We start from the raw sequence: 16,048 nt of genomic DNA, 5'->3' as shown, positions 1-16,048 counted from the left end.
TGCGATTCCAATGAACAGTGTACAAACAAACAGGTTTGGGCTCCTGTAGTTGAAATGATAAAGGACATATCATGACAAAAATTTATATTAAGAAAGATATCAATCCCTTTGTAAGCCCCTGTAGCACATTAACTCTGTGAAGTATTGGTATACAGTAAGTAATGTTCTTTTAGGAAAGATATATATTTCTGTCCGCTATTTGTTGCTGGAATGACTAAAGTCTGTCTTCTGGATACTAACCACTAAATGAAAAAGTGCTGTCGGGCAAGTGATAAATGCAAGAGAGGTTAAAGTGCAATTTCACTGATTGTTGCTTTAAAACTCATTATCAAGTACTGACCCTGCACTAAAGCCGTACAGAAGAGTATTGTAATCTCCTTTTCTGGCTCTCCAATAGACCACACAGCAGATGCTCAGGTGGGCAGAGGCCATGGTTTCTAGAGCTGTGAGCAAGATTCGGAAGCCCTTACTCAACCTTTACAGTTTTTCAGCCAGGTAATTGTTTTATTTGGAGGACGTCTGCTGCTGGGTACCATTCTAAATGGATATATGTGTAGTTAATCTTCATATTAGCTTATATGCTTCAGGCTGAAGATAGCAACCTGGCCATTCTTTGCTGTGGTCACATCATATCATGATGTTCATGTTTGCTGTCTACTAGGATAGTGTGCATTTCAAAAGAAACTACTCAGCAGCAAACAAAATAGCAATAGCTATGATAACTTGGCCTTATATGGCATGTTTTTTTGTCAGTCTTAGCAATTGTACATCTTTGTTTTGCTATTCTAACCAGACTACAGTTCTTATGAATATTTCACTTCCACATTTCTAATATAGCAACTGCATTTCATCAGTTTAGCAGTTAAGAAGCACATGTTGTTTTGCTTGTATTCTGCAGGAACTGTTCAGTGGCAGTGAAACTGCCAGTACTTCCTAAAGCATACTGCTCCCTGGATCTGGCAAATATTACTAATTATCTCATTGAAGAAAAGCTAATGAGGCCTCTCAAAGATCTCTACAACATCAACATGGTTGCAGAGTATTACAGATTCAAACGAAGGATGATGGAGAGTCCCTTTGAACGTAAGCCCTTTCAAAGTGATGTTTTTGTTTTTTAGCTGGGTCAATTTCCAGTTCATTCTAGTCTACAGATCCTATCTGGAATAGTGGTTTACATAGGGATGGTCTCTAATTTATAATTTGCCTTTAAACTTCTTTATATATAGTATTTCTTGTAAATCAGTGCTTGTATGTATGATATTCACATTGTGGCTAAAGCTGTCACGCAAGAAACGCTCCTCTACTTAACAGTCATGCAAATTTTGAAACTCTTCACATTTCCTACTGTTGAGACTATAAATCAACAGGTGGCGTTAAACTGTCTTAGAATCATAGACTGGTTTGGGTTGGAAGAGACCTTAAAGATCAGCTAATTCCAACATGCCTGCAGGGACCCCTCCCACCAGACCAGGTTGCCCAAAGCCCCATCCAGCCTGGCCTTGAACACCTCCAGGGATGGGGCACCACAACTTCTCTGGGTAACCTGTTCCAGTGCCTCACCACCCTAATAGTAAAGTTCTTCTTGATACCTAATTTAAATGTACCCTCTTTTAGTTGAAAGCCATTATCCCTTTCACTACACTCCCTGATACAGTCTTATCTATATGTTCTTGTGATTTGATTCTCCAGTTCAATGCTAGTCATAGAGTCATAGAATGGTTTGGCTTGGAACATCATCTAATTCCAACTCCCCTGCCATGGGCAGGGACACTTCCCACTAGATGAGGTTGCCCAAAGCCCCATCCTGCCTGGCCTTGAACAATTCCAGGGATGGGACATCTACAGCTTCTCTGGACAACCTGTGCCTCACCACCCTTGTAGTAAAGAATTTCTTCCTAATATCTAGGAAGAAATCAATATCAATTCAATCTATATCTACCCTTTCTTAATTTAAAACCATTACCCCTTGTCCTCTCACTGCACCCCCTGACAAAGAGTCCCTCCCCAGATTTCCTGTAGCCCCCTTCAGGTACTGGAAGCCACTATAAGGTCTCCCCAGAGCCTCCTCCAGGCTGAACAACCCCAGCTCTCTCAGCCTGTCTGCACAGGAGAGGTGCTCCAGCCCCTCGGTGGTCTTCATGGCCCTCTTCTGGGCTTGTTCCAGTATCACCATATCCTTCTTGTGCTGGGGGCCCCAGAGCTGAATGCAGTAAATGCAGTCATACCTTTTGACCCTGGGCCTTCTTGTGGAGGCTTTATCCATACTCTGAATCTGGTAACATCACTTCTGCTGACTCTAGGATGAAAAAACAGCTCTACCAAATCTTGAGCAGCAGTATTGCCTGAAAAGCACTGCTAAATACTAAAAGACTGCATTAACAGTCCCAACTGTCCCTTGTAGATAATGGATCTTCCAGAAAGACATTTTCAATGGCTTCCTTCCAGTAAGCAGACACAATGGAGGGCACTAAGAGTGGGTCTTAGTGACCAAAGAGTCTAAGTAATGTATCAGGAGTGCTTCCGGACTGCAACTGTGTTTGATACTCTGTTTTGGCAGGGTATTTTTTGATACAGTTAATATTCTTGCTCTTTCCTGTGTAGGAATGTGTATGTCGGGGGGAAGGGGGCACTATAACTATGATTATCAAGTAGCATGACTGTAAATCAAGGTGAGCTTTGAATCCTAACTCATATTTGCTTAAACTTTAGGGCACTCATGTGTCTTTATAATGAAAAATAAATCATTAGATCATTTTCTTTCCTGGAGGAATTTTTGTTGCAGAGCAACTTTTGACTAACTAAAACGTAATAATAACTTGGAAAATTCTTTTATGAGTAAACCAGTGAGAAGCTGGTCATGTTGCAATATGCAAGTAGCAGCACTTGCTGCTCTGTGGACAATTCACTGACATTTCTTCTGAAATATCTTTATCTAGATCATGCTATGTTAATAGGTAACAGGCACCTTATGACTTTTGATGGAAAAATTTATGATTTGGCAACAAAATGCAGTGTGCTTCTTGCCAAGGATTTTCTTCACAATACTTTCACTATAATACTAAATGAGGAAATCGGTGATTCACGATCACTGTATGTGGAGATGAACCAGAGAGTGATCAATATCTATCCAAGACTGAAGGTAGGAGGGCACAGTCACACACTGTTCCTTTCTAGACCAGATATTATCTTCCACCCCTGCCCCCAAAAAGTCTTTGAAGTATTAAAGCTCCAAACATAGATCAGAACATTTCTTGAACATAAGTGCCAGGAAGTGCACTGATCGTTAATCAGGAAATAACTCCCCAAACCAAAACCACTTTTAACTTAGGGGCTGCCTCTTTTCTGTCTTGGTATTTAGAATGAGAGAGGCTTGGTGAACTTTTCAGCTTTTCTCTTACCTGGTCTAAGGGAATAGCAGTTAAAGAGGTCTGACAGACAAACTGGGCCCACAGCCTCAGTATACATGGGAGGCTTTATGCTTTCCTGCTCTCTCAGAAGATTAACACAACCCAATTCTTATTGCCTCACTCTGAGCTGAGCAAAATTGACACCACCTAACCTGCAAACACAGTCTGAGCATGCCTTTCATTGGACTTCCATTGTGGCATATTTGAAATTGCATTTTCACTTTAAAACAGATGTCTAAGGTATCTGTGGTAGAGAACTGCCAAGGACTGGATCAATCCCTTGAAAAGAATACCACTGATACAAGGAAAGAAACCAACAAAATGGAAATATCTGATCACAAAGGAGTTTCTGTCTCTTGTGACTTTCAGTATGATCTCTGTACTGTCACTCTGGCTGGATGGCACCATGGTGAGTATCAATCATTCAGCTTGTCAGCTGTATTTTTCTGTACCTCTGGAGTATCCTCACCTGTATGGGGGTTGTCTTTCCTTTGCTTTTCCCCATTCATTTATACAAGCCCAGGAAATGGCATTCAGCATTCCCAGTTATTATCAAATAAAGCACTATATATGTCCCTCCAGTAAGGACAGCAAGTGTTTACCCAGGTTACACTATTTCAGCACAATAGAGCAGCAAGCAATAGGAGTTAGATGTAATGCAGTCAGCCCAACCTCAAACCTGTCTGAGAATCACTGTTCTATAGCAGGCTTATCTTGTCATACCTGTAAGAGCACAAAAGAGGGAGGCCTAACATTCTCAGGGTGGGGGGGGGGGGGTTGGAATACATTCCTATCCATGTGCCTCACTCTATTCTAAAACTCACTCCGCTGAGATTAGCAGAGAATTAACATGATGTCTTTATCTGGTCAGGAGAAGCAAATGAACACCTAACAAATTAAATGCCATTGCAGTTTGAGGAAAAATCTGTAATGGATGCTTGGGCATATTTACCCTCTTCAGCATTGCAGCTGAGCTCTGCTGTGTGGAATAATCAGAGCCCAGAGAAAGCTTCTGAAATTTTCCAGTGTCTACTTGTGACAACTACCATTTTACACCATTTCAATTTAATTCCAGGTATTTCAGCTGGACTTTTTGGTACCAATGATAACGAAGCTGGAAATGAATGGATACTTCCTAATCATTCCTTCACTGATAATGTGCAAGAATTCACACAGAGCTGGCAGGTAAGGAGCTGAAGGGTTTTTTTTTATGCAGATTACCTATGGTGTTGGAGCACAAAGGACAACATTTTTGGTGTTCCTGATTCTCATTTATCAAGACACAAAACTTTAGAAACCAGTAACTGGTAAAGTTGTTCTCTGCCCATGTGCCATTAAGTGCGAAGTTTTTTTCCAGAGGGTTAGCAGCTACTGATTCAGTTATTAACTTACATGAAAGAACTTTCTCTATTTAAGAAATTATAACATTAAGTAAATAAGTTTTACTCTCTTACCAGTAGTTTTATACCTCTTTGCGTCAAAGAAACTTAACCTTAATTCATGTAATGTATCATCAGATAAAAATAATCTAAATATGAAAAAGTGCATGTACACATGTGAATGCAACTGACCAAAATAAAATCCTAAAATCTTAACACGCTCTCAAGCCATGCTACAGTTCTTCTAAATCCCTTCATGCATAATTTGAGAATCTACTAGAAACAAAGAAAACAACATTGTATTACTATTAAGATTTTCTGATTCTGTTTACTTTCGAGAGAAAGGACACCAGAAAGTGTCCAAGTTCTGGGCACAGAAATACTACTATTCTCATCTTTATTTCAGTACTTTATGTTAAAAAAAAGGATTGCTTCAAGTCTCTTGTACTTTTCCCTGCTATTGGCTAGTTATATCTAATAAGTTTGCAGCCTGTGCCTGTGGGACCATGACATGACTGACTGTTGATATAATTTTCTTAACTGCTACAAAGATTAACTTCTAACATATTCATAAAAATGCAACTATCTAATGCAAAAGTACCTGGAGAAGTTGAACTACAAATAATAACCAATTAAAAACAATACCTAATGAAACTTACTGTCATAAACAAGCTGGGGAGTCACGGATGACCTTCTTTAAGTGGCTGTTGGCATAATGGCTGTGCTTACGCTATTGATTAGTACATTTTATTTGTAGGCCATGGCATATTTGAAGTGCTGTGTACCGCCAAGAAAAATTTATAGATGACTCTAGCTGAACTCTGTGCTGTTTGCAGTCATATCCCGTTCAGTAAAAATGTAATAAAAGGATTGACTTGCCAATAATGTACTAGTGTCATACATCATTAAGGGAATGGCCGGAAATACAAATGTGCCAAGTCAGGAATTCATACAAAGTCTTAGAAACTTTTATAAAAAGGTAAGAAGAGATGATATGGTGGAAATAACCAGTTCAAATAGCCAGCTTTTGCAGATGTGCTGATAAAATAGAGCTTGCAGAAAATCCTTCCTGACCCGAAGTTTTGGCATAACTGTACGTGATGCAGAAAGCAAGCAAAAGAATCAGGTTAAATCTGACCAGGTATCTAAGCCTGAAGAAAAAGCAGTCAGTTACCCTGAATTCCTGGAGTCACCTCACATTGCACTACACACTCAGCCTGGAAACTCACTACCAGAAGCTTTGCTACAGCTACCTCAAACACCACCTTGCAGATAGTCAATGAAGTTCTTGTGTTACAAGACCACTGGCTGTCCAAAATGAGGGGATTAGAAAATTAACTTTGCAAATGTGTGACTCCTGCAGGAAGAGAGTTACCTGAGAGATTAAACTGGCAGTTGAAAACTTTTTTTCAATTGAGTTTGTTTGCTTAAAGAACTTCTAAACTCAGAGACGTGCCATCTATGGAAACTACTGATTAAAAAAATGTGTAAGTTGCTGATTTGATTACGAGTCCTAAAAAGTGTTTGGTCAAAATAAATCATAAGAATTGTTAGTAAATGCTGTTCATTAGCAGTTCTGTTAATATTTAGTATCATCAGCTTTTGACTGGGACCATATTTAAACCATGTACAACAAAAATCCATTCGCGTTTTGTTGTCCAAAAATGCTCATTCTTGTAAGGAACTTCAGGTGTGATTTTTTTTTTAATTTGTTTTCTTTTGTTTTAAACCTTCTTGCTGTTTATTACGTATGAGTAACCCAGTGAGGAGATGAAGATTCCCCCCCCCCCCCCCCCCCCCAAAAATCTAGTAAAAGCACAACTCAAATCTGTCATATACAATAAAGTTAAGACAAGCCAACTATTTACTGTGTCAGCAGCCACCCACTAGAATCCTTTAGTGAATAACAAAATCAATAGAAAATGGAAACGTCTGTAATCTGTGATATTTATGAGACAAATACTTTCTTCATTTATGAAGAGTACAAGGTGCTTCACAATATTAATGAAAAATGGATGTTATTGAGGGCTGTGAATTCACACTACTACACTGATGTTTATATATATATATTATTTTCCTAGGTGAGCAAGTGCAGTCTCACACAGAAGAATGTGAAGCCATGTCCAATTACAGATAAGGAAAAAGTCTGTAAGGAGTTTTTTGAAGAAGCACATTCTTGTCTCAGGAACTGCTTCAAAGTTGTAAGTATAACTGTGTCAACCAAGGACTACCAAAGTACTCAAATGTCATACTTCAGAGCAGTACACAGAATTATTGCAAGGATATAGAAGTTTAATTGCAGATAACTTTAGAATTAGAACAATAATCCAGACAGGAGAAAAAAAAGAAAAAGTTGTATCAGCAGAAACATGGAGTGGGGTCCTTGAGATCTACAAAATAGTCACACGACTTTGCAGCACTCTTCAGCATACTAGTTTAGCATTTGTAAATACAAATAAAAGCCTCAAATTCAGGATGAGAATAAAGATTTGTGAACAGTCCTTACAAGGGAGAGCTGGGGGGAGGGGACCAAAATCCAAATTTCCTTTTCAATTCACTTCCAAGTGTATTGCCAGATCGCTCTCTCTAGAACAGATGTATGCTTGTACCCTGTACGCCAAACAAGTAAACATGCTCCCTTTCTGTTAAAGGTGGACCCCAAACCATTCTACATCATGTGTATATATGACACATGTGAATCAAAGAAGTTGAAGGCTGCCTGCAGTTTAGCAGCAGCTTTTGTTCATTTGTGCCACAGAAATTTTGTTCCTGTGGAAATTCCTCCTCAGTGGTAAGTGTCCCTTCTTTTCATTCTGAATATTCTGACTACATTGTTCCAATATTTTTGTATCTGATATTCAAGATCATACAAGAAAATGAAGCTAATGAATCTGACTACGGAGTGAGTAAAAATAGTCCTATTCCAGGATTAATTCTTCTTGCTCCTTTTCTATCTTATCTATCCTTTCTGCTGCTTACTCAGAAGCACAGCGTAACCTATCTGATTCATACTCTAATGGCTCTTATTTCCTCCTAAATTGCTTTGTAGAAGGAAGCAGAGGGGATACTTGTAGTATATAAAGGAATTTCATCAGGAGTTCCAATTCTCAGATACTAATTTTGTTTCAACCTTTTTTTTTGGTCTAAATAATGCATGTGGATTCATAGTAACAGTAATAAGTATTATATAAACATACCGAATGTACTCAGTGACATATTTTTGTACTTTTCATTCTCTTATAGTGAAACGATCTATCCTCTTTAAACTTACCCTAAAATTTCAAGATTATCATTAGGTATTTTAATGCAGATGTCATCTAGATAGCTATCTTTTGGGAATCTGAAGTTAGCAAGCTGAAAAGCTTGAAAGAACAGTAATTCTAGTTTGAAAATTTTGGCATTGCAGTCATTGCATATTTCATTGCGCATTGCTGCAGAATCTAGATTTAGGACAGTTAGTACTCTAAAAGTGACTGGAGTCATGTGTTTTGCTAACTGTACCTGTATTATTTGGTAATTATTGATAAGCGCAGAATCTTAAGGAATGAATTCTTGTTAAGTAAAGAAAAACCTGTGTAAGCCCACAATCCAAAAATATTGTAAGAAAGTTTAGTCCCTTCCTGTTCACTTTCTTCAGAGTTACTGCATTACAGTAGTTACTGCACCATACAATCATACAGTTACCATTTCGGTATTATCCTATTCCAGTTCAACTTAACTCTTTTGCAATATACGTACCCAAAGAGCAAACAGCAGTCTGTGCCAGAGAACTGCAGTAATCAGAAACACTTTACCATACAAAGATTACAGCACCTGTACATTTAGGCATTTTCTGTATTACGTATATTCACTAATTTGCACCATATATCATTCCTACATTTTTTAACCTCTCTCTCCATTGGAGCATCTTTTTTGAGTTATGCTATTTATTGACTACTAATTGTGATAGAATGGTATATTGACAGTGATAGTTTGTACTACTTGAGCAATATGTGATTAGTCAACAATATTACTGTCTTAATAGAAATTACCATAAACTAAACTTATGGTCGTGAACTTTATGCATGATCAAAACTTGCTCTTTTATTCACCCATGTGACATTATTCCTTAGTTTAGGCAAAACAAAATGAAAGGACAAAGCCTTCTACAAAATTTGTTATATGCTTTTATCTTTGCACTGAATGAGAACACTGAAGGAAACACACACATTATTGTCTTACTAATTACTGCCACATTTGCCCAAGTAATAATTTAAGATATATTTTTACAAGACTGCAATGAGAACACTTACTGCAAGTGACAGAACCATGCAGATGAGCCAATTACATTTTTTACAAAAGTTTAAATTCAAGTGTTTCATTTCTAACTTCTGTGCTTCATGCTTTGCTAAGGCTTGGTAATGAGAAAATAAAGATTTGTTTTGGTGGTGGTGGTGGCTTTTTTGTGTTTTTTTTTTTTTGATATACACAATGCAATGTTACTCCTTTGCATTTGTAAACAGACCACCACCTCAAGAGAGTGATTTGGTGACTACAAGCATATTTGTGGTATGCTAAAAACTATTTACTAGTGTTTGCTGGATCTTTACTCACTACCAAAGGGAATGACTATCAAATATTTGTAGATAATTGTGTAAGCCATAAAATATAAGCCTAGAAATCAAACATTCAATATACATATAAGTGCATTACATACATACACTCCCATATGCAGTAATAATGCCACATGGCATTATTTGCCTTATTTATTGAGTCTACTCTATGTGTAAACAGTAGATGGCCATGAAATTTCAATCTAGGTAGTATCTTGCAGGCAGTAAGTGGTTTTAGCTCTAACAGTTTATATAAACAACTCATCGACATATGAATACGACATGTGGAGACAAACTTTGTTAAAATCGTGAGCCTGAACATTCAGCTGATGTTGTGTCAAACAGAGTTTTAGAATGGCTTGGTAGCGAAAAGACTGAAGTCGGTCAGTGCTACTAGTTTACATTATCCCATTTCTAAGAAAAGGGATTGGAATTACTGTGGATCACAGGCTCAGTTTACAACAACAACAAAAGTATGCTACTAAAACAAGTAGAATACACTGGGATGCATGTATGAAGAAACACATTTAAGATAAGAAATAACTATTATCTATTCAGCTTATTTCATACATTTATTTTTGGACACAGTTTTTGAGTTAAGTTGTATACCAACTGAGAAAAGACCAGAGGTCTCTCTATGGGGAAAAAAATTGAAGAGCTGAGGGAAGACATGAGTTAAGTCTTTAAATATGTAAACACACTAAAGAGAAGGAAGTGTAACAGACCAAATTGCAGTAAGGGAGAATTAGGCTGGATATTGTGAAAGAGATTTAAGGGCTAGACTAGTCACGCATCATAACAGACAGCCATCTAAGGTCATGAGAACAGAAGAGATGATCTCAGTCAGTAATAGCTGTATCTGCACTATTTTCTTTTAGAAAATAATTTCTTTCTTGTCAAGGGTATTCCATTAGATAGATGAAATACTCTTAACAGTCCTTATTCAGATCCCTTAAACCTGAGTAATAATGCTCTTCTTTTCCTCCTAACTGTGAATGTATCATCAAATATGAAGAAAGAACTTTACATTTTTATTTCAGTTTGGTGTATCTAGACAAAGCTGTAACTGAAACACTAGAATATTTTTCCACAACTTCTTGAAAACATCATAAATATACATGGTTCTATTTCTCCCTTCATAAATTTCTTGTACTTCAGCATAACAACTTTTATTATGTATCAGTTGTTAATTTCTATCCTTTAAGTACTTACCGGAAACTTAATTGGATTTCATCTCTTCTTCATTTCAGCTTGAGCCTTTTTTGAATGGTAGATACCAGCCCTGAAGATGGAAGAACCCCTTCAGCATCCAAAATAAAGTAGCTATTTGGATAGCAATGCTAGGGAAAACAAGGGGTGTTAATGAGATAGTGTTATGATGATAAATATAATAAAGCATAAATAAAATAGAAAGCATAATAGGGCATATAGTATAAAGGAAAGTCTTTCACCCAGAAACACCTGAGGCCAGAGTAATCACTTCAGTACAATGACAAGAAACTATAATAAATCAGAAGGTATTGGATATGAGAATATCAGTTACTTAAAAATAAAAAAAATCTTCCAGCAGGTAACAGAATTATTTCCTCAGAAGCCTTGACCCATAGCATGAATAAATTTAAAAGATGACAAAAGATCTTTTCCAGTTCAGATTAGTACAAATAGGCTACTTTGTGAAAGCAGTGTATGAGCTTTGAACCTGTGCAGAGATGCTGACAACTTTTTCTCCAGAACTGAAACTCAACTGTTCAATACGTTCTGGAGAAATTAACCTTTTTCCAGGGAAGTGCCCCACCACACATGAGGTTTAAGACAAAAATAAGATGGCTAAAAAGATACAAAGGAAAGCACTTATCATTTTCATGCTGGCTGATTTTTCCCTTATCAATGTACTCATTGTTAAAAGTGAAGAAGCCTTCTTGGTATCTGCTCACCAGTTTCACGTTCTCCCTTCGTGTCTTTAGGAGTCCCTTCTTGGAAGTTAGTTTACATGTTGGGAAAAGCTCTGGTATTCATAAAGTAGTCTTAAAGTGTTATAGATACTGTTGTGTAAAAGTATCTCAACTGTTGAATTATTTTCTATATTGCAAGTCTATTGATTAAAAAATGCCTAACAGAGAGGCATACATTTCCCTACACAGTACCAGGAATGTAATTATTTAGTGAAAGGTAACATTACAAAATCCTTCAGCTGTCTTTGCATAAGAACATACTAACATCAAAATAACAGTGTTCTTAACTATGAAATGTTGATAAATAGTTGACTTCCTCATTTTTATGCTTCCACAATTTTTATTGATTATTCATAAGAATAACGTTGTACTGAAGAACAGTTAGAACTGGCTGAGTTTAAATGGTTCCTGTAGTTGTTCACAGAGACAAAAACAGCAGCTGGCCTCACTTACCTTGGCTTTGGAATGCAGTAAATTGTTTAGTATCATCATCACATAGTCTCAAAGCTGCAATCTGGAATTCACCTACATGTGCACATAGCAATTGCATAGCTGGCTGAAGGTAACTGACAAGGATCAGAAGCGATAAAAGCATTAATAAGCCTTTAAAACACAAAGTCCTTTACTCTTTCTCAAATTAGGCTGCTCGAAGTTGTTTTTCACATGCATAGCATGCGCAGAATCTTCCACTGCTTACTAGGAGCAACACTTCCTTTTGAGTACAACTAGTCCAGCCACTTAGATGGGTGCTTTAATAATGTTATCAGCTGGAGTTACATACAAGATGTTGCAAAGGGTACTGAAATCCAGAAGGAGCAGGTGCATTCACTAAGATTGATAAAGAATTAATTCACAGTGTAAGAAAAAAAAAAACCCTCCACAGAATCGCTCACCATCTCGCAGTGTTTTTTTTTCAGCTGGGGAAGCATCTGTTGCAGCAAGGCCCTGTTGGCACAGGGAACTCCTAGATGCTCCTTGCAAACACGTGCACTTCTGCAACTCTTGCAGCTCTTGCTGCAAAAGACCTTGCTTCACTCACTGATACTAGCTTTACTTTTTCCCCTGAGAAAAATCCCAGCCTGTTAGCCCCGTCTCTCATTCTGAACACTGCTGTACACAAATGCCACTCCTGGAAGAGTGGCACTGCTGTGGCACATAAGGCTACATGTAGCATACCACAGGTGATTAAAAACTCATTTAAACACCAATAAACATTTTAAACTACAAACATCGCACTCAGAAAGTGCTAGGTGTCGCTGAGCTGTTCCCCGCATATGCAAAGGGACGTTTTTGAGATCTTGATTTTTAAGGATGGGGCAACCCAAAGAATGGAGGAGCGGTGACCTCGGATGACCCCAAAGGTTAATCGGTGACCTCAGATGACCCCAGAACCCAAAGAATTTAGCGGTGACCTCGGATGACCCCAGAACCCAAAGAATTGAGGAGTGGTGACCTCAGCTGACCCCAGGGGCTAATTGGTGACCTCAAATGACCCAAGAACCCAAAGTTCATTTTCTGTTATGTTAGGCATTGGAATAGGCTGCCCAGGGAAGTGGTTGAGTCACCATCCCTGGAGGTCTTTAAGAGACATTTAGATGTAGAGCTTAGTGATATGGTTTAGTGGAGGACTTGTTAGTGTTAGGTCAGAGCCTGGACTCGGTGACCTTGGAGGTCTCTTCCAACCTAGATGGTTCTGTGATTCTGTGAAAAAATGTCCCTCAAGCCAAGTAAAATATGCTTCTGATTCCTCACAGACATGATCCTGCAGAAAGGATCCCCTTGTCAGGATGTGACTGAATTGTTTCCCTCTCAGGTCAAACCTTCAGTTTTAGTACTGCAAAACTGAGATTTTTTTCTGTGTGCTACCCATGGCTTTATCTGGACTGAACTTGTACACCTGATAATACTGCACATTTTAGAACGCCTTCACTGAAGTTGCTTTCTGTAAGACTACTGAAATGTTTATGCTTCATTTGAAGGTAAGGCAATACACAAACTGGGTTGTCCTACAGAAAACGTGTACAATCCATTTAAGAAATAGCTCATGGCTCTATGTATCAGACAATATAAATGACTGACCTTGCCTCCTGGCTCACTGGAGACCAGGAGCTTCTGCATCTGTAACTCCTGCCAATCAGAGCAGTTTAAGCACAAACACACAAGCCAACTGTCCTTAGAGGAGAATAGAGAGACTAAGTCATTCTTCCAAGCACAAGTATTTCTAGTGCCTACCACGCACGTTTATATAGGTCTTATACAGAGACCTATACTTAACTCCAGCTCTACAAGTTCCCAGATGTTTATGTGTACCACACAAACTCTTATGCCCCAAAACTTAGTAGCAGAATTGAGGATTCGAGCATCTATCAGAGGCTGAGAAAGCTGGAAACACACCGGGCCTCATGTTTCTGCTGGCTGAGCTCCGTGCTGAGATAAGCCCAGATGCGTTTGTTACGGCTGCTAACATGATATGCACAGAAGCCTTCCAGCCATCTGTCCCTGCCAAGGCCCAAACAGCCAAGCACTCAGAACAAGATTCCAGCTCTGAGCTCCCCCTCTGCAAGGCAGGGATGGAGAAGCCCTACAACTCCTTTGGTTATGTACTCTGCTGTGCAACAGCCACAAACCCACTGAACTTGAGACACGAGTTGAGCTGTGGAAAAGGCAGGACCTGCAGGCCCCAGCAGAGCCCTACAGCGCCTAACAGTCTCCTCGCACACAGGAGTGAGCCCATCTCTCCACCAGACAGGAAAGCCAGAGACAGGCGTTTTGGGCAAAGTCTGGAACCTAGGGAGCCCGAAGTGCCATCAACCACGTGAGGTACAGCACAGCTAAACACCAAGTCACAGCCGTCACTGGAAGTCATTTGTTTGCAGGCTCAACGTTCAGCTTTGCTGAGCTTCTGCTTTGAGTTCCTAGGAAAGCACTTTTTAAGGTGAATCGTCATAAAAGCATCCAGTCTTGGCTTTAAAACCCTTAAAAGTTATTGTTTTTACTAATGTAAGTGTAATCCTTTCTGAAGCACTGCTTCAGCTAAGCAGCAGATCTCTAATCAACTGCCAAGCGACATTTACAGCTTTAGACTGATTAAATATGCAAAACTTTCCAGAGGGCTGGAACCAGAGTTTATGCCTGGGTTTTTAGTGTGTTCAAGTATATGCTATGGAGCCAAACAGATAATGAAACACCCTAACTCAAGTAATGAAGAGATCTAGGTCTTTATGCTTAAGTAACAACATTGAAATTGACTGTTAGAAAGCAAGCAAAGAAAACCGAGGTACTTAATTCACTCATGAACCTCTGGGTAGGGCAGGGTGGTAAAACATGCAAAGAAATCCTCTACAAATCCAACCCAGCAATATTTAAATCGACCCTAGGTAAATGCAACTATTCAGACATGTTCAGTGAATACACATCACTGCCTCACTGCCAGATGGCTCAACAGTAGGTTAATCCTCTCCTCCTATTTGCTGTATTGCGTACTCATTATGACAGGGTCTACAAGCCATATTTAACTGCTGCTGATTTACTGGCACAGGCAAAGATGCAGCGGGGCTTCTAGCTCGTATTTCCAGGGTTTTATTGCCTAGTTAGAAAGCATAAGATTAACTTAATTGGAATGAGCTTCAGCTTTCTGGCATGTGAAGCATTCAGATGAAAGAGTATCTATCACTGGATGAAGAAGGTTGCCAACCAACGTGTCACCGTGTGGATCATTTCTGAATGGCCACAGCATTCCTCAGTGGATTTTTCCCAACACTGAAAACAGAAAACATACCCAGGCTGTCAAAATCCTGTTTGCTCTGACATTTCATCAGCAAGCTCTCTGAGCACAGGACCTCCATTACACTGCTGCCACTGATGTTGCCTCATTTGAAATACTGAACCGAAGGATGGAATTGCATACCTCTGAAATCCATCTCTTAATCTGCAAAGATCTCACTTCAAGATCTACTTAATAGATACTTAATTTCCATACGCTGTGGGATTGTGTTTGCAAAGCTTTAAAATATAGTTATTACCACCGTGTTCTCATCTTGAGAACACGTGTGCACCAATACAAGTACTTATATTTCCAGTTCTTTAGGCACAAGAAGTATCTAGGGGATGACTCTCATTTTATAGAGAGCATCTTTCCTTCGTGTATGCAGAGGAAATGTTAATTAACATAACTCGATTGCTGAACAATACAGTCCCAAACTACAAACCTACACCATATGGATAATGCAGTGCTTTCTTTAGGACTCAAACTCTTTAGACAAGATGGGAAATAGTAATATTTTTCAGAGAGTGCTTTTTAAGGGTTTTTGATTTGATTTAGTATTTTTTTCAGGAGGAAAGATAGATAAACGTAACTAGAAAGATACCTAAAAATAGCATACACTGGAACAAGAAAGGAAACATTCAAACAGAAAAGTGCACTTAAGCACAACAAGTTTTCATGAGGTGGTGAAAGTATTTGCATCTTGAACCTGGAGAACCTATTCCAAGGAATTCTGCATCACATCTTTTCAGTTAATTTCACTTCACTGGAACACATGGGTTATTACTGTACCACTTTCACTATTTCAGAAACACAGAAACCAGAGAGGTATTTAAGTACAAGATTATGCTTACAGTTAGAAAGAGACATCTGTCTTACAAGTAAAGTTTACTGACATGGTTATTACTGAAAGAGAAAACACAGACCAAGATGCTATTTCCAGCCACATCTAAAT

General features: G+C 38.7%; 1 protein-coding gene across 1 annotated transcript in view; it reads left to right on the top strand.

Moving 5' to 3' along the window:
* LOC118249263 (uncharacterized) overlaps nt 1-12,603 on the top strand; it is a 94,784-nt gene extending 82,181 nt beyond the window's left edge. Inside the window, exons 64-71 of the mRNA XM_050713909.1 lie at nt 398-495; nt 899-1,083; nt 2,937-3,139; nt 3,639-3,816; nt 4,483-4,592; nt 6,868-6,987; nt 7,438-7,577; nt 10,629-12,603. Coding sequence (XP_050569866.1) covers nt 398-495; nt 899-1,083; nt 2,937-3,139; nt 3,639-3,816; nt 4,483-4,592; nt 6,868-6,987; nt 7,438-7,577; nt 10,629-10,644 — 1,050 coding nt within the window. The 3' untranslated portion in view covers nt 10,645-12,603. The remainder of the gene's footprint in view (nt 1-397; nt 496-898; nt 1,084-2,936; nt 3,140-3,638; nt 3,817-4,482; nt 4,593-6,867; nt 6,988-7,437; nt 7,578-10,628) is intronic.
* Nucleotides 12,604-16,048: the final 3,445 nt, after the last annotated feature.

The sequence above is a fragment of the Cygnus atratus genome, chromosome 15, assembly GCF_013377495.2.
Source record: "Cygnus atratus isolate AKBS03 ecotype Queensland, Australia chromosome 15, CAtr_DNAZoo_HiC_assembly, whole genome shotgun sequence".
Taxonomy (NCBI): Eukaryota; Metazoa; Chordata; class Aves; order Anseriformes; family Anatidae; genus Cygnus; species Cygnus atratus.
This window is presented reverse-complemented; position numbering and strand designations above follow the sequence as displayed.